Consider the following 26,265-nt stretch of genomic DNA (forward strand, 5'->3'; position numbering starts at 1 on the left):
CTGCTCAAGGAGCAATCTGTTTGTAAAAAGCTCTCTGATTGGCTGAAAAGTCGCATCACACTTCTGGATTTCTAAATTATACTGCAGCTTTAAGTTGTAATGTTCTTCAAATTTTGGTTTGTCACACAAACGCAACATGCTTTTCATAAACTTACATTATGCATATACATATTAAACTTTTCAGGGATTTATAAGCTTTGAGCAGATGTGTTCATACACTGGCTTACCGTCACCCGGTTCTGTGGACCTGATATATGAAAGTCTCCCCTCCAGTTAGCTGTAGTTTTTCCAGATGTCTTTGCCTGGCAGCATTATCCAGTGTCAATGTGTCAACATTCTGTCCAGACATTTGTAGGTATTTAGAAGTTTTTAAGACTCTGTCCGTCAAAGATTGCAACAGGAGGTGTGGTCTCATTGGTTGTGACGTCAAGTGAAAACTGTCTATACTTCATCAAATACAATTGGACTCCGTATTCTTACGGGATGAACATGAAGAAAAGTTGAATCATTCAAGATAGGAAAACACAATGAAGAATACTGGTATGTCTATTAATGCGATTGCTTTCCTTTACTAGCCACAAAGTTGTGAGGAAGTCTGATGGCTGATGCATGTAATGTCAGTCTGTTCATGTAATGATGATGATGATGATGAATAATGCATTCACATAGTGGGATTAACTCCTATATATAATTTTTTTTTTTTAATTTAGCAATCTAAGCATTACCCTATACCCAACTATAACCCAAGTAATAAAACATTGTGCCTTTATATAATAATCAGATGTTCTCATTTCCACTGATGAAGTTTAGAATATTGTCCTGTCGCCCATACAACTCTATGCATTTTAGAACATTCTGAGAATGTTGTGAAAACATGTTTAATTCATTCAGTCTGATTCATGCAGGGTTATGTGACCTATGATGTTTGTGAACAAGTGTTTTTGTAGTCAAGTGGTTGCAATCAAATATTTGAATTTATACTGAAGCATGTTCATGTGATTTGTGATTATGAGCATTTATCATTTAATCCTAAAAGAAACTTTATTTTGTTTCTTTTTTTTCCAGAGAATTAAGTATGCAGCGGCCTCATGTCCTCCTCAATCAGTTTCCCTGTGAGAGTGTCGTCACCGTCAAAGACTGTCTAGCTGCTGTATCCCGTAGAGCAAACGCTGGCTCTGAACCTGATTGGCTTCCACAGACCTTTAATCTGCAGACCGAGCTGCCACAGTTCATCAAACACTATCGACTGAGACAGCAGAGGTAACAGTTTACTCTTTATGCAAGTCATACATTGAACTACGGCTGGGTGATATGCCTCTCGATATACGATATACAGTATCTCGATATTTTGCAATTGCCTTAAGATGATGCTTTGATGCATACAATCAAACCAGAATGGCAATAATGAATATATATTAATGTTTACTCTGTGATGTAATTGGGGTTTCCTTAACTATTATAGCATAGTGTACCTGTTGGTTTCTTTTTTCAGAGGCAAACCCTTAAGGTAAGTCAGTTAAAGCCACACGCCAAATGTCACGTTTATTAACAGATGTAGAGAACGTCAAAATTTAGAAAACACATAATGTGTATTTATGCACATTTTAAAAACAACTTCAGCTGACCACAGTGCTGTACAATTTGTTATTGTTATTGGACTGTCCCTTTAAGGGCCATGGTAACGCAAGGTCACAGGTGAGCCAGACCTGCCTTCTTCCTGATTTGTAAGATTAAGATTAAATCGGGGCTTTCGCCTTTATTTATTGGCATATATGTTTTTGCACATATACAAATGTGTTCTCTGCATTTAATCCATCCCTGAGGAGCAGTGGGCAGCCACATTGTGGCGCCCGGGGAGCAGTTGGGGGTTAAGGGACTTGCTCATCATCCCATAGCAATGGCCCGGTTGTACTGAGAGCGTAGACAGAGCTTTATGTTACTTTTCTGTTACCGTCCCATCTGAAAAGACATAAAAGCAGTGTTTGAGCTTCCCCTGCATTCAATAAACGTTTTGAGTCCTGTTCATAACGTTATCGACCCACGGAGACCTCAGGATCTCTACAGCGCACAAAAAGTGTTTTACTGAGCATGTCATAGGCTTTCTTATTATGGGGACCCTGTCTGTAGCGATATGGTAAGCCAGAGCTTTGGTAATATCACGCCACTTTTGACTTGTTTTTTCGTATGGCACACTATGGGCCAGTGAAGCTTGGAGCAGGATTTGTGATGGCGCAGCAGGCTTTGTGCAGCAGGCTTGTCGTACTGCACTTTGTGGTGGGTTTTTAAGTGATGGAAGAGATTCGTCGTACTCAAACCTTTAGTTGAAAGAGGTTTTCGACATTCCTTACAAAGCTCACTTTGCTGCTGGTCATCTGACACTCAGAAGCAAAACCATTTCCAAATGATTGAACCATTATTTTATTTTTTTTACTCTTGGGTGGCGGACTGTCTACATGTTGTTGCTGCAGAGGTGAGTGAGTGGAGGAGGAGGGGTGTTTTGTCAGCACGCGTGTGATACATGGACACCGTAGAGGGAGAGGAGAAATAGGTGCAGACTTGCGGCCAATGGAAATAAATGTATTGCTATTTTAACGCAAAATGAACTATATCGCTATAAACTATATTGTCCCGTGTGATGTCGTGCTTATAAATATATCCATATAAATTAGAATATTGATTTATCGCCCAGCATTACATTGAACAATGCAGATATACATTGCTCATGAATAAACTTGAATTAAAAGGCCAGCTGAAGGTGCACCTAAGAGGTTACATCCATCTTTTCTAGAGGAGTAAATAACCATTGGATCTGTAAGCCGTGGAACCTGGCCCGAGGTCTGGACACGCACATCACCGACAATCTGGACTACATCATCAGACAGAGAGAGAGCACGCCCAAGGTGAAAGCACACGTTCACACTCCAAAGCATCTTCTTTCATTAAATAGGACTTTTCTCATGTTTGTCTCTGCATAGATTTCATGCTGCCCGTGTCCTGATAGACTGCTTTGCCTCTAAACCAGACTTTTGCTTATTTTAAGGTTGAATAATAATATATATAGACCAGAGGTGGGCAACTGTTCTGTCAGTAGAGGCTAAAAAAAATGGGATTGTTTGATCTAATAACATAATGTCCAACCTGATCATTAATATAAGAAAGGAAAAAAGGGTTATGTCTGTTTTTGTGGTCATTTTGTTTTCTTGTTTTGTTTAGTGTTGTCATTTGTGTGTTTTCAATGTAATGATGTGTTATTTCGTGGCGATTTATAGTATTTTTCTCATTTTGTGTTTTGTTTTCATTTTTCTAGTGTATTCTTCTCTAATTTTGTATGGGGTTTTTAAATCATTTTGTGCGTTAACTTAGAAGCCAATTAGAGCAAGGACTGCATGTGGCCCCCGGGCCGCCAGTTGGCCACCACTACTTTGGACTGAGCCATCTAAATATTTTCTATCACATGAGTACAGTCAATACCTATTTTATAATTTATCATTGTAGCAATGTTCTATTTTAAGTATACAAATAAAACATTATATAAAATAGATACTTAAGAATCTATTTTAAAAGATAATTTAGTAATGACTCCGTATATCTCATGTTGAGTGAAGCTTTGGAGCTCCGGGCCTGTTTTCTGACCAGCGACCTCTTATCTTTGGCTCTGACTTTGTCGCTTTAAAATTCCAAAACAGTAAGCAGGTAAAAAGAGCCAGCTTTTATTAGACCTGAAATTCCCATTCTTTTAGTCCTCAGACTTTAGTGCAGAGTGTGGGTAATTGTTTTGTAGAATGTGATGAAAATGTCAGAGGTTCCGTGAAGCATTACTTTGGTGTTTACATCTTTAATGAAACCCCAGGCAAGAGGGCACAAAATCTCTTGCAACATCCATCAGCACATGTAGTGATGTTTGGAGATGTTTTAAGGTGTGGTGCAGAATATGTTGTGAAAAACCCTCTAAAGGTTTTAGTACCCAGTCATCCATCTTTTAGCATGCTAATAGGTAGCAAAGAGCTCCAGACTTATGGGAAGATATGGCTCTGGGTTGCCACACACACATACTCACACATACACAACACGTATCCACTCACACACACACACACACACACACACTGTATTATAATGTGTATTGTAAATGTTGTCTATGGTCTATCACATTTTTTTCTGTAATTGTTTGTCTTTGTGTTGTATGTGGCAAAAATAAAAATGATAAAAAAATAGATCAAATAAAATCTTCCCCCTTCATTATCTCTACTCCCTTTAACCTCATGCTCCACTTGGGTTCCTCTCATTCAAACACATGGATTCTGTTTTGCTACGACCAACATTCATTCCTCTCCTTTCCATGGCACACCTCCACCTCTCTAGAGGTTCCTGCACCGGCTCCCTGCTTTCACTGCGCATTTGTCATCTGCTGACATGAATGTTGATAATGTGGCGCTCAGATCAGATACAACCACATGTTTGTGGCCCCGGCTGTGAGTGAAGGTGCCTGGCTCTGCATTAGGCTGTTAACATCAAAGGATTTCAAAGCTTCAGTGAATATTACACCTCTACAAGGCCTTCCAGCTTATCCACCAAAAGATATCTCTGGCCTTATTTCTGAATAGTTCCAACCCTCTTCCAAAGCTGTCCTCACTTTGACCCACCATTGAAACACACATCCGTTTATTTTCTGCTACACACAGCAGAAAAAAAGAGCTTGTAGGGAACTTGGACACAAAGCTTGACTCATGTCAAGGCCGACCCCACCCTACTCCATCTGAGCTCAGATTCACTGCTGTATGCAAACAACCAGAAACATGTAAATCAGACTGTAAGCAGTTGTGTAAGCATTGTTCCTGTTTTTATACAGGTGTAAGTATATCTGTACAGTGTTTATCACAGTCACAAGGAGCTTCAATTAGTAAAAGCAAAAACAGAATAGAGTTTAAACTAAAGGCACAAACGTTCACAGTATAACAAACAAAAATAAGCTTTTTTTTAAAATTAAAGTGCTCTTGGGTGCAAAAAATTAACATTATAAATCTTAAGCTACTTTTTGAAAATGCTATAACTAAAGATGCTATGTAAGCAGGGGTCTCTGATTTAATTTATTTCACCTTTGACCTCATGCAAAGGACAGTGATTGTTGTCAATGTTATATTTTGATTATAATGAATGGAAAAATAACTGTTAATGTCACACATTGACATTGATCAATGATTTTGTTTAGGTAAATGTCTCTGAAAAATTCAAACTTTCAATTTGTGTTTAATAAGTTATATAAAAAAAATAATAATGATAATCTAACTCAGCAGTTTAGCACTGATGCCATCAGGTCCTGCAGCCTTCTTTGCCTTCATGTTCCTAACGATTGCTTCTCACCACTGCTGTTGTGGCTGACAGACTGGATCCAGGAGTCTGTGGAGGAGGATTGTAGTTGTGAGGAGGATGTGTGTCAGAGATAAGGAGTGAAAGAGGCAATTACTTAGGATTTGCAGATGTGAGTGTGTTGGAACTGGGTGTTAGTTGTTGAAGAAGCGGACTGAAGCACGATGTTTGGCGGGGCAGACGCCTGATCAAACCTGTTAACATAAATGTTCAGGTACACCCCATTTTCCCCCCTCCTGACCAACGAGGAAAAAGGACAGTTTATTCTGTAAGATTATCATGTAATCTGAGGTGTGAATTTGAGTAAGAGGAGGAATAATAGTGAATTTATCCTAATATGCTCTGAATTGGGGTGGAGCTCTCTCTCTCTCTCATATTTTAATGTGTTTTAGAGAACAAAAACATGGATATAAATACATTACAAATTAATCTAAAAAAAGTATTGCTTTATAAGCCATAAAGAAACACAAATCCTTCCAACACCACATCCTGGTTAGACGGACACTTTAGGGAAATTGTTTGTGGACACGACCCATGTCAGTCCAAAACTCAGATAGTTGTTAAAACCTGAGTTAGATTAAAAAGAAACATTTCCTAGACTCCTCTCTATCAGCCATTTCTTAACAGACATGTAATGAACAAATTAAATCAACGGTAATAGTTTTTAAAGCATATTAAATGCAAATAAAAAGTTGATCAATGTAGGTTATATTTATTTGTGTAAGATGGTCAAATGCAATGACAGCTGTTGATCTCCTGAGAAGCATCTGTTTTGAGTGCTGAGACATTGTTTACCCTTCATTGTTCTTCTTGGGCGGCCATGCTTGGGGCATCCTTGTGTCATTTTAGCAATAACACGAGGATACCAACCAATCGTTGTGTTGTTAAACTGTGTGTGTTGCACCTGAATGGCCTGATTTGTGTGAAAGTGTTCTTAGCTGAACGACAGTTTTGCGATTGCAATCGAGTGTAGACATTCCAATAATGACAATAATATGCTGACTCATGTGTCTGTAAGGCTAAGCAAAAAGGTCAAAGCACAAACCCAACACAGTCATCTTTTAGCTTTTAATTTAAGGACAGAAGACAACACTCATTTAATTACAGTTTTTGGAAGTTGAGAAGTGTTTTAATTATAAAGATCCAACATTTTTCAAAGCTAAAGTGGAAACTCTCAAACACTGAAAACAAGAAATAAGTAGCATGTTACTTCACTCGTCTTTTGGCACAATATAATATTTGAATCATTAATATGTGCCTTTGTGGTTGTAGGTGGTCTGTAAATACCTTGAAAATCCAGTCCTGTTTGACCGAGTGGAAGTTGGGTTGGTCAAGTTTGACATCCGCTACATGCTGATGTTGCGATCTGTGCAGCCGCTGCGCCTCTACGCCTACAATGTCTTCTGGTTGCGATTCGCCAACAAGTAAGTAACACAAAGGTTTCCTTGAAGGCTTTCTCAATTTATTGTTTGTATTTACATTTTTAGCATAGAATAGTTTAAAAAGAACAGTAAGTCGTCATCACGTTAATTTATGACACGTGTATGGCATTACGTCACCATTAAGCAACTCTGGGTTTGTTGACAGTACATGTTGTTAATTTCATATCTTCTGTTGCGTAGGGTAAGTATACGTCCAGATTTACCTGGACACGTGCTCTTTTCACAGCTGGACGAACGGGCTGGGTTTCCCAGGACCCCTGAACTCAACATGTTAATTTAAATGACCGTAGCTCTGCTCATATTTGCTCTATCTGAGAAATTCTACCAGTTAATGAAAGTTAATTAGTTGCTCTTTACAGCCAGTATCGGTAAATTGCGGTAATTTTACTCCCACATAACAAATATTAAAGATGCCACTTTGTTTTGACAAAATTGACACGAGGAACAGAGAAAGAAAGAAAGAGATTTCAAACAGACCAAATGGCAGTGGATTTATTGAAAATGAAGACTCTTGAGAAAAACCACCATGGATGGAGGTTCAAATGGATTTGAAAACAGAGGAAACTGAGCCTATAAAGGTAAGATCAGTTCAGTTTCTGCTTTTGTGGAGCTAGTCTTTGTGTACATTAATGTAAGTGTAAACAGATGCTTTTAATGTGTGAGACAGTTTACTGTAGGACAGATTATTTGTTTAAACTTTGTGTGTGTGAGTCCATCTGAGCATATTTATCTCCATCACTTTCAGTTTTCCTTTTGATGATCATGACAATATCTAACTCTTCTTTTATTTCTTCTTCTTTAAGTCCATGCAGAGTGGACACGCCCCTCCCTGGACATTAAAACCATGAGCTGATCCTATTTTCCATCTTCTGGTCTAGACCCATCACTTCCACAGACAATAGACAGAATAAAGCTTAGAGTCAACATGGGACCATGGGATGCACTTATTTATTGAAATGTGTATTAAATGATTATTTAATGTTCTGTAATTTTATTTTCTAGGAGACGTTTTTTTATTGTTTCAATAATTTAGAGACTTAAGGAACAGATTGTTATAATGCATAATAAAGGTGATTTACTTGAGTCACCACTAATTTCAGATTGTTTTTAAGTCTTTGTATTAAAAGACTTTAGGACAACAATGATGTGCAGAGCTGCAGTAATGTTGGCCTCATATAATAATAATAATAATAACAATAACCACTGCACACCCCACCAGAGAAGCTTCCAGTGAATAATTTACAAATTAAAAAAAAGTTAACTGATGGTGACATTGATAGCTCAATGTCTCCATCAGTGAACTTTTTTTTATTAGTAAATTATTCACTGGAAGCTTAAATATTGTGATATTAAAGATTTCAAAGGTTATTTTGAGGAATTGTATTTATGATTTAAAGTTATGATTGTATTATATTCTAAAGTTTAGAATTATCTGGCTCGTCTTCCTTTCTTTTTGTTCACAGCATAACCTTATATTTAGTTCTAAAAAATTTATTTACAGCTACTTTTGTTGATTATTGTTACACATCATCCTGCATGTGCATTATATACAGTATAAATGTGTAGATTTAACCAACTGTTAGAGAAACAATTTTATTAAATACAAAGCAAACGACATGCAAACAGAAAAACAAAGGTAGAAATAGTGTATTTAAATTGTGAAAATAGTGAGTTGTTAAAGTGCTGAGGTGCAGCGGAGGGTCTTCTGCAGAGACGTGATGATGACCCTATTTTTGAGGGTATAAACATGCATATGAACACATTACTGGGATATTAACAAAAAATATTGAAATTAGACATTTTACTGCTGCAAATGTATAACATATTACTGGTATTTTGAGAACAGGACACATGTAGATTTTTGAGCAATTCATTATAGTTGTGCAGGACTCTCAGGAACTCCACATACTGAAAATTGGTATTGCCACATGTGCACTAACACGACATGACCTAAGAAGAGAATTAAAATTAGATTTAAAAAAAAAAGTTGCAACATTTTGCAGTCTTGTTCCAGGTTCTGCTGTCATAATATCCCCATCCTTGCACTCCCAATGTTTAAATGTTGTTTTGTTTTTAATGTTCATGTTAAATTTTGCAAAAGGTTGCACTTTATTTCTGGTTTATTGATTTTTGTATGGCATAGTATCACCCTTTCTTTCAGACATTTCATTTATTTGGGCTTGTATTTGTGATGTTCTGTTTTTGGTTACATTTGGATAAATACATTAATACAGTACACTTTACTCCCCAAGACTCTTTGTTTTTTGTGATTCTACAGAATTTGAGTATGTGTCCCAGAACACTGAAACACTGTACATCTATACACATTACATATACAACAGTCCAATGTCCAATTTCCATATTTTTCTGGGTTATCTAATAGCCAACCACATGTGTCCTGTCCACAAAATACCAGTAATATGTTATACATTTGCAGCAGTAAAATGTCCCATTTCCATATTTTTTGGTTTATATGGGTTAATATACCAGTAATATGTGTTTCTATGTATATTTGTACCCTCGGAAATAACCGGACCCGATGATGAGCTCCGTTACTGTCCCGCTGTAGGCTGAGCAAAGAGAAGTCCTGATGGTCACGTTGTCCTCTGCCTCCATGAGTTCTACCACCTGAGCCACGGGCGACCACTACCACCTGAGCCATGGGCGACCGTGGCTCAGGTGGTAGTGGGTCGTCTTCTGATCGAGAGGTTGGGGGTTTGATCCCAGTACCTGACTATGTGTCGAAGCGTCCTTGGGCAAGACACTGAACCCTAAGTTGCTCCCAGTGGTCGACTAGCGCCTTGCATGGCAGTCCTGTCCCACTGGTGTGTGAATGTGAGTGAATGGGTGAATGCGCTGCTATGTAAAGGGCTTTGAGACTGCTTCAGTGTGGTGATAAAGCGCTATATAAAATCAAGTCCATTTACCATTCTTGCTAATTTAGAGCCAATGTGTCCTACATGGGCTTTCCAGCAAAGTTTGTGGTCCAATATAACTCCAAGAAATGTGTATTCATATACCCTCTCAATATCTAGATTAATAATTATCATCTTCATATCTATGCTTGTATTGCGGTTACCAAATAACATGACTTGTTTTGTCCAAATTCAGAGAGTTTGTTTTCATCAAACTATGATTTCAATTTACTCACTTCTTCCATGACCACATCCAACAGTTGCTGCAAATCCTCACCGGTGAATAAAACTTTTGTCATTTGCAAAAACCACAAGTTTTAATTTCTCCAAAACTCTGCATATGTCATTTACATATAGGATAAACAGTTTTGGACCCAACACTGAACCCTGTGGGACCCCATAGGTAATGTTAGACTGATTTGATGTCACCTGTTAGATTTCTCGTGTGTATCTAACCGGGTTCTTTTGATCTAGAATTGGATTGAGAAACGGGAGAGATTATTGATCTGCGTATAACCGTTTTAATATAGATTTGATGGACACACAAGATACATGCATCAGTGAGGATTCTTCGACGCTTGCTTACAAGGTTGCTAGTGTCGAATCCTCCTGAACCTGGAAAGACAGTGGTTTATACCCTGAAGGGACTGGATATCCAGTCCTAAAAAGATGTAATTTCTGTTCCTGTCTGTAGCTCAAGTGATCTACAGTTAGAGGTATGTTGAAATATGCTGATCGTCTTGTTGAAATATGCTGACTGTCTGTAGGATAGTTATTTGACTGTTACATAATCTTCGATTTTTCGTATGCATCTAACGGGTTCTTTTGATCTGGAATTGGATTGAGAAACAGGAGAGATTATTGAAATTTGTATAACAGGTTTAATAAAGATTTGATGGACACACAAGATACATGCATCGGTTGAGGATTCTTCGACACTTGTTACAAGGCCGCTAGGATCAAATCCTCCCGAACAGAGAAATACACAGGAGTTTATACTCTGGGTAGGCTGGATGTCCAGCCCTAAAGAGGTCTAGTAATAAAAAGTAATCAAAGAGTAAATATAGTAAAACAAAAAGGTTTAATCATGGAAAGGAATAAAAACCTTCCTGGAACAGTCCTCTCCCCATTAACTGTTACAATAATCACCTAACATAAGGACTGAACCAAAATTCTAGCAAAAAGCACGCAATTAACGAGTGGTGACGTCATGGATGAAAAGGGAAAAACCTTCGAACAACTTCAAAAAAAGATGAACTTTTCTTGAACTGGAGGAATGCAAACAACGTCTGACAGGGAACAAGGCCGACACGAACAATGATAGAGAGGAGGAATTAAAATAATAAAAAAAGACAACAATGACTACAGATGAGAATAAATCCTACACAAAAAAGGACTGTTCAGAACAACCTAAGAATGTTTGACCAGAGAGGCATGTAAACCCATTTAAATTTTTGATGTACAAAACAGGGGACGGGACCTAGATAAGCAAACTGCTTCTCTCGTCTCCTTTTTCGGCATGTACCAAAAAAAGAAAATGTAAAAAAAGTGAATCTAACCATGTCGGAAATAAACTGAATAAATAAAAATAAATAAAAAAATAAATAGAATGTGTCCAGCAAACCTATTTTATAGTTTCCAAGTTTTAGTTTTACTATTATATTGATGGGGATCTATTTTAGTTATTTTTAGATGGTGTTTGTATTGGCTCCAGACAGAAACTAAAACTATATAAGCAGGTTCTTTGATTTAACAGGTGTCCTGCTTACCTTATTTTGTTCGTGCACGATTTTTCTGTCTGGGCCAATTCCAAACCTCACCGGTCGCGGGGGTCCTCCAAGGGACTTCTCCCATTCCGCTCTCCAATCAGATCCCACCGCTTGCCACCAAATTGTTAGATTTTTTTCATAATCTAACGGGTTCTTTTGATCTGGAATTAGATTGAGAAACAGGAGAGATTATTGAAATTTATATAACAGGTTTAATAAAGATTTGATGGACACACAAGATACATGCATCGGTTGAGGATTCTTCGACGCTTGTTACAAGGCCGCTAGGATCGAATCCTCCCGAACAGAGAATTACACAGTTTATACTCTGGGTAGGCTGGATGTCCAGCCCTAAAGAGATATCATTTCGGTTCCTGCTTGCAGCCTAGAGATTATGTTAGAAGTCTGTTTTAGTTAGAAATGTGTTAATCTGCTGACTGTCTGTAAAAACACAAAAGCAGTGTTTTATGCTGGTTTCCAAGGAGGTCTCAAGATACTGAACAAGAGGCAGAGGACAATGTTTGTGTTTATTGTAAATCAGCCACTGGTGTTGTGTTATCGTTAAATCATGGCCAAAGCATAGGTACAATGGTAAACCAAAACCATATGTTAGTGTTATGCTGATACTAAATGTGCTGAAACTGCAAAAAGGCATACAGCAGAAATACATACAGGAACAGAAAGTACGTGTCCCTGCTCTGCACTCTGATGACCTAATGACCTGAGCAAGCTAGACACAAAGTTCCCCTAAGCCTGCAGCTAGGATGTTAACTGTAAAAGAATGAGAAGATACATTGATATGTATTATCAATAATTAAAAGCAGAACTATTAGGTCAAAGCATTATGTTCAGAGGTGAAGCAAGAGTGTTATGCTGGTTCTGAGCATGCTGACACCTCAAGATTCTAAGCAAAAGGCAGAAGTCAATGAAGTTACAACACTGTGTTCAAGAGAACACTTATCGTAAATTGACCGAGCAGACAATAGACAGGAACAAAATGTAAATCCCTGCTCTACGCTGCAGTGACCTAATGACCTGAGCTACATATAGTTTCCCTTTGAGACCTGCAGCAAGGATATTAGCTGTAAAACAACCCCTCTCACCCAGGGTTGGCCCAGTGCCCTCCCTACTTTTGTTCAGTTTGGCCTGGGTCTCCAGTCCCTTTTATTTGTTCTGTTGCTACTTTTAAGATTTTGTTAATGAATACTTTTGAAAACCATTGCTTTCTGTGTGGCATCCCATTTATATTGCGGCCCATCAAGCCTTGATATCACATCTTAGAGGGGGTCGTAACATTGATGAATACACCGATCGCATACTTATCAATAGCGCTTATGATCTCTTCTGTTAAATCTATTAAAGCTTGTGCTGTTGTTCTACCTCCCATAAAACCACATTGGCTATCCATAAGCAATTTCTGTTTCTCTACAAAACTGTCCAGCCTTGAAACAAAGAGTTTTCACAATTTTTTGAAAATTGACAAAGTAATGAAACGCCTGTAATTGGTAAACTGGTGCTTGTCTCCAGCCTTGTACAGGGGAATAACTTTTGCAACTTTGATTTTATTTGGACATGTACCAGTTTTGAAAGACAAATGAAAAAGATACGTGAGCGGATCAATAATGCCATCCATAATGCTTTTTACCAGGGTCATATCAAGAGTGTTCCAGTCTTTTGATGTCTTATTCTTACAATTTGTAATTATAATAATAATAATGCATTGGATTTTATGTAGCGGTTTATCATAGACACTCAAAGCGCTTTACAGTATTAAGGCATTATTTTTTCACTCCACACTTAGTGGTAAGCTACTATTGTAACCACAGCTGCCCTGGGGCAGAGTCTTTTTTTTTTTATTTTTTACTGGTTTTAAGACCATTGAGTGTCCTGTGTTGTCTTCTGTGTCTGTTTGCTATTTCCGTCTTTTGACTGAGTCTTTATTTGTGCTGCTACATTCGGCCCCATATTTCTGAAGAAGTCGTTGAACCCAGATGTTGGTGTTAAAGGTCAATGTGCCAAAATGACTGTTGACTCTGCGGTTAAACATTTGAAGTTACAAGATTCCTCAACTGCTAGGTCATCACTCCCCCATAAAAATCTGTAGACACAGTTATGTCTACTTTATCAAGCTTTTTCTGCATCGAGTGACAAAACAGTTGCTTTGCTTTGCTGGGAGTTACTGATGAGATTAGAAGCCTTTTGACATTATGTGTGATATGTCAACCTGGTGATCTGGTAGGAAAGAGCAGACAATGGACAACGGGTGGGGGAGGGGGACATCTTTTACAAACTTTCTGGTGCAATCTAGTTAACTCCACCTCCTCGATTATGGCCATGATAGGAATTATTTTATTTGTTATTTTGCTGTGTTACGGCAGAATTTACGGTTGACCTCATTTGAGACATGATTCATTGCTCTGGTTGAATGATGGAATCCAGGAGAAGCATTGATGATTTTATATAAAAAAATGTTTATTCTAAACTAAGAAAAAAGGTACAAAATGGAACAAAGTGAAACAAAATTAGCGTCCGTCCAGGCGGACGTCCGAAGGAAGTGCCGCGCCCCGCCCCAACAGTTTCAAAGCCTAAGCTTTTTATACAGATAAGAAAAGGTCCCAACAGTGAGAGACAAAAGGGAGGGAGTCAGATGCCCATAGTGGAACTGTTGGAGGATGATGAAGATGTTATGTTATGAAGAAGATGTGGCGCCACCCTTATCTCCATGATAGTGTGTGCTGCATGCGAGCAGAGATTCTGGCCTTGGCAGAGACTGTGCTGCACTGAGAATAATACAAAAGTGTAATGAGTAATGGAGTCGTCATGTATTAAAACATGACAAATTGTACACATGAACATACATTTGAGGATATGATGATGAATATAAAAATTGCCATAACATTCCCCACTTTTGGTCGCCTCAACGACCAAATCAAGAAACAAAATTATTATATTCCACCTTTGCTGTCTGTCAGGGTTAACCATTAGCATCGTTATTGTCATACATTGGATATATTCTTCTTTTATGAGGCACAGATATATCAAGAAAAATGTGGAAATAAACCTTTAAAAAAAACTTCATCATTATTATCAATGGCATGAATCATCAAAAATCATCCTTTATTGCATCTAGATAAGCAAAAATCATCATTTGCATCAAGGACATCACTCGTCTTCATCGGCTGAGTTCAGTGGTAACTGGGGTAACCAATAGCATCATGAGTGAAGAACCTTGAGTATTTTCCTCAATCGTAGCAGAAGGGTTTATGACTGTATTCCTGCAGCTAGGTGTGAGGTTGTTGTCCCTCAACCTAGCTATGAGCATTTGGTGTGGCTTATAAACAAAGCTAGGCCCTTGTTCTAGAGAGTTTTCTTGTGTGTGTGTCTCAGTGGCCTTGTCGGTTCCCCCTTCATTGTTCGGTCAGCCTCCGTCTCAGCATCAGCTGGTGTCGGCAATCATCTTGGATCCATGTTGCCTGCTCCGCGACCTTCACTGCCGTGTGGGTCGTTCATTTCGGTCGGCGTTGTAGATGATTGGTTGTTGTCTGAGGAAGGGTAGTCTCCACACACCTGGCAACCTCTCTTGGGATTGGCTGGTACCTGAACAGAAGAGGGGGAAAAACACCGAAACAGAACTCTTGGGATTGGCTGGTACCTGAACAGAAGAGGGGGAAAAACACCGAAACAGAACTCTTGGGATTGGCTGGTACCTGAACACAGGCGCGATCCCACTACTGAGGCTTTAGCTGGTACCTGGTACCTGGTAGGCTTTAGCTGGTACCTGGACAGAAAAAAAAAAAGGGGGTGGGGGGGAAAAACACTCACCCAAAATAAAATAAAATAAAATAAAATAAAATAAAATAAAATAAAATAAAATAAAATAAAAGTTTAGGGGTGTTTGGTTTAGTTAACTAACTAAATGAATAGTTAGTATGGCCAGGAAGGCAGAGACAGGTCAGAGGTCAGGATCTGAGAGCTTTTCAGATCCTAAAAGGTGCTGCTGCACAATCACACAATGGTTAGGTGTGGGTTAGTGAGCTTTTAGCCATGCTAGCTCTGTAGCCCATTCGCACGCGAGTGGGAAAATATGAGGCTTGAAAGAAAAGCAGGAAGTATTAATTCAATTTTCTTTTCCTGGAGTAAGAAGAAGCATAGCTGGAGTTGCAGTGATTATCTGTGGTACATCTACTTACCTGGTGAGAAGCAATTTGAGAACCACTGTTTACAAGGACATGCAAGTCGGACGGAGAAGGACATGCAAGTCAGACGGAGAAGTGTGGAGTGTGATTACATGTCTTCTCAAGATGAATACATACAATTGGGAGACATGGAGATGTGAGAAAGCTAAATGAGTTTAACCAAATAAATAAATGATGTTATTTATTTATTTAAATTGTTTGTTTCATTTTTCGTTGCTGTCTCTTATTTGTGAAGGAGAAATCTTATTCTATCCTTTATTTATTCTGAATAATGTTAACACTCCACACCTATTTACATAGCCTAATTCTTTTATAGAGCTGAATTTGTCAGTTCATTTATTTCATTCATTTCCCTTATAATTATTATTTGAGATGTAATTTACTTAATTTTGAAGGTCAATTGGTGGCAAAAGTGTCTCCTATTCTGTGTCTGAACCAGAGTTCAGCGAGATTATTGGCCCTTTAAGGTTAGACAGAATTAAAGTTAAGTTGAGTCGAACAATCATATTGTCTTTTGCTCTCTGTATTTATCCCATTCGTAGGGGTGACGAGCCCCAGCACGGTTTGGAGAGCTTCCTTAAATGCCTGGAAGTTACTTAACTTTAAACTATCTCTTATTTCAATCAATTATCAAGATTTTCAGGAGGACCCTTTTTTAAATCTCAGGCGACCCAGATTGGGCCACCAACCCAATGTTGAGAACACTTAATTTTTCCCTTAAACGTGTCTAAACCCAGTGAAGGTGTTTTATGGTCTTGCACGCTGTTGGAACAAGAAGAAAATGGTTGGAGGGTTTTGGGGTATATTATTTTCCTATGATAAAATATAAATCAAAAATCAGAGGGACGTTGGCCCCTCCCTTCCCTTTTTTACATAAGAATACATTTGGATTCTTAAAACCATATGATAAATATCATTGGAAAATCACTTATCTGATCATTTTGGATGTGTCTCCGTTTTCCTCTCTCTTGTGTCCGCCTGCCTTTGTGCCCTCCAACCTCCTCGACCTCCTTCTCCTCAGCCATAAAGGTCAAAGCCAGGGTCAACTGTACGCTCCTTTTGGAAATTTGAAGATCTGTCCCCACTTTCGCAGTTGGATTGGAAGTCTCTGTAGTCTCTGGAATAGATATTATGTTAGAACATCCACAATATGTCATATTGTCACGTGTCTATTTCAATCTATTTCCCCTTTGCTTCCCAGTTACAGTTATGGACAATACTTCCCTTTAATTCTCATCCTTCATCATAAGAAGCAGTGACCAGGCATGGCGGCTGGAGGAGACAGGATCGGAGTCGAAAAGGCGGTGGCATTCTGTTAGGAAACACTCAGAAACAGAAAGAGAGGAAACCATTAAGACTTAACTGGATAATTTAAAATATCTCTTTTCTTTAGTTGGATCTGATTCGTCTCCTTACAGCGACCTGTATTTTGGAAAAAGCTACATAATAACAACAACTAAGACGAAGACGTAGACAAGTGCACACCACAACGAGTATACACATAACAACAAAAAACATGGACACTGAACATGAACAGTAAGGTCAGTCAAGGTCAAAGCCAGTCATTCCACTGAAAGTGGTATCATATATAAAAACGTCGTTTGGTGTTTTTAAACACCCAGAAAAAAAACCTTTAAAACCTGGTAACTTTTTAGAAGGCCCAAGGCCTAAAACCTTAATTTTTAACAAGCAGCAGTGTTTTCTGAACACCCCACTACATAATTGGCAAAAACAGGGAGAAGATCAAGTGCATCAGAACCCAGGAGGAAAAGAAGGTGAAACAGAGGAACATGTGTAGTCAAACAGCCATTCATCGGTCAATCATTCTATGACACGTCCACGGCACATTCGCACTCACAACGCTCTCAGGCATACGTAACGTGTCATCATTCAGTCATTCATGCACCGCACACGTTCATGCCTCAATTTTCACGTCCATGCATTCACAAGGTTTTGCTGCATAGTGTCTAAGTGGAATATAGGTCTCATCTAACCCACCAGCGGCGATAGCCAGTCCACCTCCTCTCTCGGGGTCAATGAGCTCTTATTGCCCCCTCATGCTTGGCAACCTTTTAGTGTTAATTAATTGCTTTTTACTGGTATCGTCTGATTACTAAGAGGTACGCTCCTTTTTACTTCCGCCTTGGCGGAGTCTTAGATTATCGCCCGTGGTACTGACAGTCTGCTCATCTGCTGATCAGGCAGGAATCGCACGGCCGTGTCTAACTCAACAAACTCAACAACTCTCGACCTCCGGCTTTGTAAAAGATAAAGCTGGGGAGAACTCTCAACCTCCGGCTAAAGCTCAACAACGACCTCCGGCTAAAGCTGGGGAGAACAACAACTCTCGACCTCCGGCTAACTGGGGAGAACAACTCTCTAACCTCCGGTTAACTGGGGAGAACAACAATAACAAACAACTCTCGACCTCCGGCTAACTGGGGAGAACAACTCTCTAACCTCCGGCTAACTGGGGAGAACAACTCTCGACCTCCGGCTAACTGGGGAGAACTAACCTCCGGCTAACTGGGGAGAACTCTCGACCTCCGGCTAACTGGGGAGAACAACTCTCTAACCTCCGGCTAACTGGGGAGAACAACAATAACAAACACCAACGCAGACTGTCAGGACTTTATTGGGCACCTCTAAGATTGGACGGAGCACGCAACCTCTAATAACCCTCACTCTAAGGGAACGTAGAAATTTGTTCAGAACGGTCTTCGGTTACCAAGCATGTATCAAATCAGGTGGACCGCTATCCCCCAAAGAGCGCTTTCCCTAGCAAGGTTTATCCTTTTTCTGCACATTAAACCAGGACTTCTTGTTTGAAAAGTAATTGCCTATGTACTCATAGCAACTAATGGGACATTTTTTTCTCAGGAAAAATTTGGTACCCCCCCCCATGCTGTCGAGTGGCTTTGGGCCGGCCAGACAGTCCGACGCGGTAAGGGGAGGCGCGCAAAATGAAAACAATGAATGTTGAACTAGGCTGTCTGTCGCAAGCAGCTTCAAAAAGGGTAAGGTACAGATTGTTTACGAGGGTATCGGTCAAAAAAAATGTCAAAATTTAAACTTGTTGAGGCTGCAGTCCTCAATCTCTGTCTCAATTTTCCTGAAATTGAGTAAAAACAAAAGAGAAAAAGAAGAATCGTTCAGAAATAACAAAGGAGAAAAACGTGTGAGCTCAAAAAAATCATGGCCAATAAAAATTAAAACTTCAGCTCCAAAAGCTGAGGCAACAGAGGGCTCTGTCTTCAGCGGATGTAACCATATCTTGCATTGTGGGGGCCTCCCCTCAATCAAGAAAATAAATGAAAGAAAAGCAAACAAAAACAACCTTATCAGTAACACTATTTTCTTCCCCTTTGTTTGTTGTTTTCTCATAAAGGCCAAAGCAGTGTAAATAAATGAGCAACATAATGAATAAAAGCAAAGATAAATGATGGGCACACTTGATCTCATGTGGCAAACAGAAGGGTTCTGTGTGAAGTTCTGGTGGTCCTGTGTTTCTCATAGTTGTGAATGTGGGTGTGTGACTGTATGTCTGGTCTGTCTGCGTGTGAGAGAATAAATGAAAACAAAATAATCTAGTGCACAGTCAGAAGATAGAGGGGTTGGTATTGTGCGAAGGAGAAGCTTGTTGGCTATTTGCTAGTTGTCCCCCTCCATGCCAAAGTTCAAGGCTAAAGTGATTTAGCACTACCACCAAAGGCTGTGGTGGACTTCTTGTTGCTTGGTATCCTTGTGGCTTTTGAAACAGTGTCTTTTTGGTGAAGATTTCCAGCAGACGTGTTACCAGTCTGCAGTTGCTGCCCATCATGCAGGCAGTAGTCGTGGCGTTTAACTCGCAACTCATTGGTGGGGGGAGTGTCCACTCCGACGCCCACAGGTTCTCAGTCTTTGATGATGGGGCATTGGCATGCGGCCCATTCATTGACGATGAAGAGTTGACTTGGGACTGAGCGAGTTATTTCAGCATTGCTTTGCTGAATGGGAGTTGAGTCCTTGAGTCCTGAAAGGTCACACACCTTTGATTGTCCATTTCCTTCTGATGCTAAAGTGATTTAGCACTTGGTCCTTTGAATGATGTTGACATTCCATTAGCGTAAGAGTTGAAGGTGATTTCATTCTTTCATTGAAGATGTCGTTTCTTCAGGGGGCAACCACAAAGCCAACAGAAACTGACAATTAAATAATAAAAAAAATGATAATGATGGTGTTTGAGTGTGTGTTTGAGTGTGTGTTGCTCATATTCATTTAAGAGTGAACCCATCAAACATGAAATCAAAATAAAATTTAAAATTAAAATAAAAATAGTGTCTGTGTGTAATGGCACTATTCTGTCACAAGTGTGTAGTGCACTAAACTGGCCAGTGAGGGGCGCCACCTCTCTCTCTTGGGATGGGTGTGGCTGTGCGTGTGCGTGCGCGTGCCTGTGCGTGCGCTGTGCGTGCGCGTGTTTGGCGCTCTCTCTTTCTCTCCCTTTCTTGTGTGTGTGTGTGTGTGTGTGTGTGTGTGTGTGTGTGTGTGTGTGTGTGTGTGTGTGTGTGTGTGTGTGTGTGTGTGTGTGTGTGTGTGTGTGTGTGTGTGTGTGTGTGTGTGTGTGTGTGTGTGTGTGTGTGTGTGTGTGTGTGTGGGGGAGAGACTCTCAACAAAACAAAAAAAAAAAAAAAAAAATCAAGGCGCACAGAAGCCGAAAGCTGACACTTGTCCAAATGAAAGCATTAAAGCCAAACAACCATACAAAGATAAAAAAAAAAGAAGTAAAACTCACTGAAGCATGATCTGAGTTCACATCATACCAAGATTGTATATGCGTATGCATATATTATTTGTTTATTGGGTTGTTCATCTGTTTGATTCACAGAAACACAATTTAGGTTAGATTTGGGGTTTTAATCTATTTTGCTTTCGGTACAGAGGTGAACTCAGATCATGGCACCGCTGGGATGTTTTGGAAACTTTGGTTGCCCGTCTATCTATGGTCAGGACCTCACAGGCTGTCTGTGGGTGTCCGAACAAAACCAAAGTAAATAATGACCAGCCGTATTTTATGCCTAAACAAAATATCCGAGCCCGAAGAAAACCAGAGAGAACCTACAGCATTAAAAAGCAACCATTTGAGCCCTTCTCATGGCTATTCACTGCGTCAAAACACAGAACAGCTGAAGATCAAAATCAAAGCTCAAAGCTGAAAATCAATACAATGCTTGACTGGTTCCAAAAAAAATCAACACAGAGCAAATATATATGTAAATGAAAATTTATACATATATGTTTATAAAGGCAGCTTTACCTTAGTCCGAATTGGTGTTTGAGGTTCAACCGATGGTTCGTGCTCCAGTCTCTGTCCGAGGGCGGACCACCGCGGGCCAGCCCCGGGGCTTCAAATGTGTCGACCCAGTGCTGGTCCACGATCGACGCCCCACAGAGCAGAAGATGGATCCTGTTCGTGACGCCAATTGTTACGGCAGAATTTACGGTTGACCTCATTTGAGACATGATTCATTGCTCTGGTTGAATGATGGAATCCAGGAGAAGCATTGATGATTTTATATAAAAAAATGTTTATTCTAAACTAAGAAAAAAGGTACAAAATGGAACAAAGTGAAACAAAATTAGCGTCCGTCCAGGCGGACGTCCGAAGGAAGTGCCGCGCCCCGCCCCAACAGTTTCAAAGCCTAAGCTTTTTATACAGATAAGAAAAGGTCCCAACAGTGAGAGACAAAAGGGAGGGAGTCAGATGCCCATAGTGGAACTGTTGGAGGATGATGAAGATGTTATGTTATGAAGAAGATGTGGCGCCACCCTTATCTCCATGATAGTGTGTGCTGCATGCGAGCAGAGATTCTGGCCTTGGCAGAGACTGTGCTGCACTGAGAATAATACAAAAGTGTAATGAGTAATGGAGTCGTCATGTATTAAAACATGACAAATTGTACACATGAACATACATTTGAGGATATGATGATGAATATAAAAATTGCCATAACAGCTGTAATGGCTATTATACATCTACTAGGACAGTGCCCGTCGGAAGTATGCATTCATGTGGGAGCATAAGGGGTATATTTGCAGGTGCAAAATGTGGGTGCAATTTTCCTGGTTTAATGTCATCATTGTTTTTTTTTTTTTTATCTTTCAGTTGTCTTTTTGTGCATTTCTTTGTATAATTATTGTTTTTTGTTGCCATTGTAGTGTGATTCTGGAGTCATTTGGTGTATTTTTTGTACAAATAGTTTATTTTTTGTATTATTTTACTCAGTTTATTTTTATTATAAATACTGTGTCTCTCCATCAATCTCCTCCGTGCGTTTTCTCGCGCGCACGTCTTGCACATAATCCGTCGCAGGTTAAGAGAGACACAGAAGTACCACGAAAAATAAACGTTTTGCAACACCAAAGTCGCAACTCTCTAAGCGGCTCTGTGTGAGTTCAGTATTTTCATCCCGGTGTAGTGCACGGACGTGCATCAGCCGTGTGTGTGTGTGTGTTTACATTGTAGCTGCTAGCATCTTTCTTAGCACATAGAATAATATAAGACTCACCCTTGCGCAGAACAATCATAGTGGAGCCGTGTTGTGGACCCATTATTATTATTATTACTTCAGCCACTGCTTGTTACAGAAAAAAGTAACATTGACACTAAAACATTTTGCAAATACATCTTGAGTCACTGTCGATCTTTACTTCATACAAAACTACAGTACGCCAGATAAGTCAACTATTCATCAGCATGCATGGCTATACTGTACACCCCCTCGACCAACAGAGAAAGTCCAGTGCCACCACTGGATAAGTTTGTGTAGAGCCCTGATAATAATAAAGATGATGATATGAATATAATAGTATTAGCGAAAATAGTAATAGTAATGGTTATAAGAATAATAATCATAGTAATCATAATAACAATAATAATAATAATAATTTTAACAAAGTAATATAATAAGAATCGAATAACAATAATACGATAAAAAACATTAAAAAAAATGTAAAATAATAATATGGTAATATGATAATATACTAGCAATGCTAATAATACAATGAGAATAAATATGATGATGATATAGCAATGCTAATAATACAATGATAATAAAAATTCTAATATAGCAATGGTAATAATAGAGAGAATACCAGTAACTATAAGATAAAAGAATAATAAAAAAAGAATATAAGAATAACTAACAATACAGTAGTAGTACAATTAGATAGATATAGTATTAATAGTGAAAGTAGTAAAAGTAATGGTTATAAAAATAAATAAGAATATAAGAATAGCAATAACAATAATAAAGTAGTAGTACAATTATATAGGGATATAATATTAATAGAAGTAGTAATAGTTATTATAATAATAATAGCAATAAAATATAAAGAAAATCCAGTAACTATAATACAATAATAAATATTAAATAAGGTAATAGCAATGATAATACAATGAGAAGACCAGTAACTATAAGATAAAACAATAATAAGAAAGACGAATATGGAGTCGCATCATTCATCTCTCCTTCTTTGGAAGCCACGTCTATTTGTATTACCTCGAGCACCATGTGATAAGCTTTAGCTTAGCTTTCTTAACTGTCGACATTAGAACTATTAACACGGACTTTGCGGGTTTTTCCGCTATAAATGACTTGACTTCTCCAGCGTGTGATGCTCTGCTCTGGAGTAAAAGTGTCACGTGCTTTTGTTTTGCTTATGTGGTGAAAATATGAGCATTTATAATACTGTGTTCACGGATAAACATGCATGTTTACTTACCAGAATAGTACGTCCGGAAACAATAATCATAGTGGAGCTGTGTTGTGGACCCTTCCGCTCACAAAAACGTGACATTCCTCTGAATGCTTGTCAGCACAGCCTCCGTCCACAGTCATGGAGACAAAGGAGGAAGTGAGTTCGCGCCCCCTCACACCCTGAGGTCAAAAGCTGAATAGGTTTCATTTTGGGGCCTTCCAGAAGTAAAATAAAATTAAAATAAACATTTTGAAATGACCAAATTACTCCAAAATAACAGATACACGCACTCGGGTATTTGGAACCCGTCGACCGAGTTTCAGGTCGAACTCGCAACACGTCGGGGAGTTATTTGCTCCACACACACATCCACACACACATCCCCACAGACGTCCCTTGAATTATAGTATAGACTATTACAGTGCCCGTCGGAAGTATGCATTCATGTGGGAGCTTGAGTTAATTATGGCCAAATGAGAATGTGTTTGAAGGTTGGATGTACAAAGAGGTGTACATACTCTGTAGTGTTATGAAGGTGTACATTTGTGGGTGCAAAATAAAATATTGTGTGATTTCCCTGTTTTAATTCTATGGGACATGAATATGATATATAGATAAAGGTTGCACCAATGTTTGCTGGACTTAGGTAAATGAATAATAAATGTACCAGAGCATCCCATCTTTAGACCCTACCTCAGCAATGAAAAACACGAAACCCAGTGTGAAAATTAATTACACACAAACATGTCATGTACATCCAACATACGACCATAGAGGAGAGAGACAGAAAATTGGCGGGTCCTTTAGTGGCTGGATTCCCACCACCACACCATGTTAGAGGTTAGTTTGTTAGCTGTTAGTGTGTTAGTTCTTAGTAGTAATAGTACGTAGTATCAGTGTGCGTGCCGCTTAGACGCTCCTCCCCCTCATGTCCCATTTGGTCTAATTTGTGTTGATTTCAAAATCAAAAACGTTATTAAGCGTAATTACTAAAGAAGTTAAAAATAATGGAAGCACACTCTCAGATTCTGTGTAGTATGAGGGTTAAGAGAACTGTAAGCCGGGTCAGAAGTGGGAGCCTACCTGTTTGGGCTTCACCACAACTGGGTCTGTTTGGACCTCCAACTGCTTCCAGCCTCCCCCCAACTACTGAGTGAGCATGAGAGTGGTTTACTGAGTCAGTACTTCAGTATATACAACATTGCTTAGAAAGTGTCGCTTTTTCTTAGTTTCTTTGTCTAGAGCAAGTATACAAAGTCTGTTTGATCTTCCAACTCTGCTGGCGGCAACATAAAATTGTCCATGGCTGAAGAAATCTCTTTTGCTGAAAACACCAACACGCTGCAAAGATTGACCCTGTGACTTATTCACAGTCATGGCAAAGCATGGTCTCACTGCAAATTGTTTGCGTCTTAAGGTGAATGGGAAGATGTTGTCAGATGGTATAAGTGTGATTCGTGGATTTAAGAGTGTGCGTCCAGCATTTGCACCAATTACAGATTTTGTAACTAAGAGGTGTGGCAGGATTTCTTCGATAATGTATCTTGAGCCATTACAATGTCCATTTTGTTGGTCAAAGTTTCGCAGTAGCATGATCACCATTCCAACTTTTAAAGAAATGCGATGAGGAGGCATTCCGGATGGGCAGAGTGTTTAAAAACTCAGTTGGGTACATATGATGACCCTCAGAATCTGCTGTCAACGCTGTTGCAAACGTGTTCTTCTCCTGGAAAGATCTTGGTCATGTGGTCATTTACTGTGTCGACTTCAGAGTTAGTTGGGCATAATATGACACGTTCACATAGCCACGTTGGACAGGAAATGTTGGGCAGCATGTCTTCATACACCCTCGCCAAGGTCTAAGAGGAATTTGGCAAGTTTTCTTCAGCTTGTTGATGTTCTGTAGCTTGAGAGATTCTCATGTTTATTGTTAGACTGAGAGTTTCAACATTTTTTCATAGGTGTGAGCTCTTGCAACACCGTCCTATGATCTCGGTTCGGCTACCGTGTGGCACAACGGTCAGTATTTGCCTTCAGTCGCCACCAAAGACCATTGTGATGCCACCAAATGATTTGTCGGATTTACGAAGCCACCGAAATGTACGGTCTGCTGCTTCTAATGCGCGGCGATCCATCATAGTCACTTCATCCACAACCATGAGATGTGCCATCCTAATGAGTGTGGCAGTGTTATGTTCACTGACAGCGCAAGTGGATTCATCAGTGAGAATGAGAGGACATTTTGTTCTACTGTGAAAGGTGGTGCCTTTTGGCAGTAGGGTTGCTGCGATGCCACTCGCGGCTGTTGCAAGAGCCACTTTGCCTTTTGCACGGACTTTGTTCAGGATGGGGCACCATACAAAGGTTTTTCCTGTCCCACCACTTGCATCAAGCACGATCATCTTTCCAAGCCCCTGTTTCACGCTCTCTATCACGGTTTTGACAACACTTTGCTGCTCGGGATTAAGTGTGTTTTCTATTTGAGTAATTTGAGCATGAAGTTCCTCCATGTTGTGCTCCGTCTCGTGCTGGATGATGTGGGGAGTCTGATTTTGATCATGAAGTGGATTAGGCTCAGGGAGTCCAAAGTTTCCACTCAGTGTGAAACCATGTCTTTCAATGTGGTCCTTGAGGTCGAGTAGCACTTGATTCAGAATGTTCTCATTTGTCTCATTCATTGCAGTCCTGTGCATGAAGTCTTCACAAAGACCACGTTTGTGCCTTTCCCAAAACCTGCAAGTGCTCTCCTCTAAGCACAAACATGAGCATGGTGGCAAATACTTCACGTAGTGCTGGGCCAAAGGTCACATTTGCTGCTTCCTCCATAACAGAATCCACT

The 26,265-nt window shown here is 39.4% G+C and overlaps 1 protein-coding gene across 2 annotated transcripts in view; it reads left to right on the forward strand.

The window, feature by feature from the left end:
• The window catches only part of ttll12 (tubulin tyrosine ligase-like family, member 12), a 61,418-nt gene that overhangs the window by 20,954 nt on the left and 14,199 nt on the right, over positions 1 to 26,265 (forward strand). For both annotated transcript variants that reach the window (XR_003674400.1, XM_028451798.1), the window contains exons 8-10: positions 1,066 to 1,260; positions 2,789 to 2,900; positions 6,637 to 6,788. Coding sequence is in view for 1 of the 2 variants with exons in the window: in XM_028451798.1 (XP_028307599.1) it covers positions 1,066 to 1,260; positions 2,789 to 2,900; positions 6,637 to 6,788 (459 nt within the window). In the remaining variant the exon portion in view is untranslated. The remainder of the gene's footprint in view (positions 1 to 1,065; positions 1,261 to 2,788; positions 2,901 to 6,636; positions 6,789 to 26,265) is intronic.

Source organism: Gouania willdenowi, chromosome 6, assembly GCF_900634775.1.
Source record: "Gouania willdenowi chromosome 6, fGouWil2.1, whole genome shotgun sequence".
Classification (NCBI taxonomy): domain Eukaryota; kingdom Metazoa; phylum Chordata; class Actinopteri; order Blenniiformes; family Gobiesocidae; genus Gouania; species Gouania willdenowi.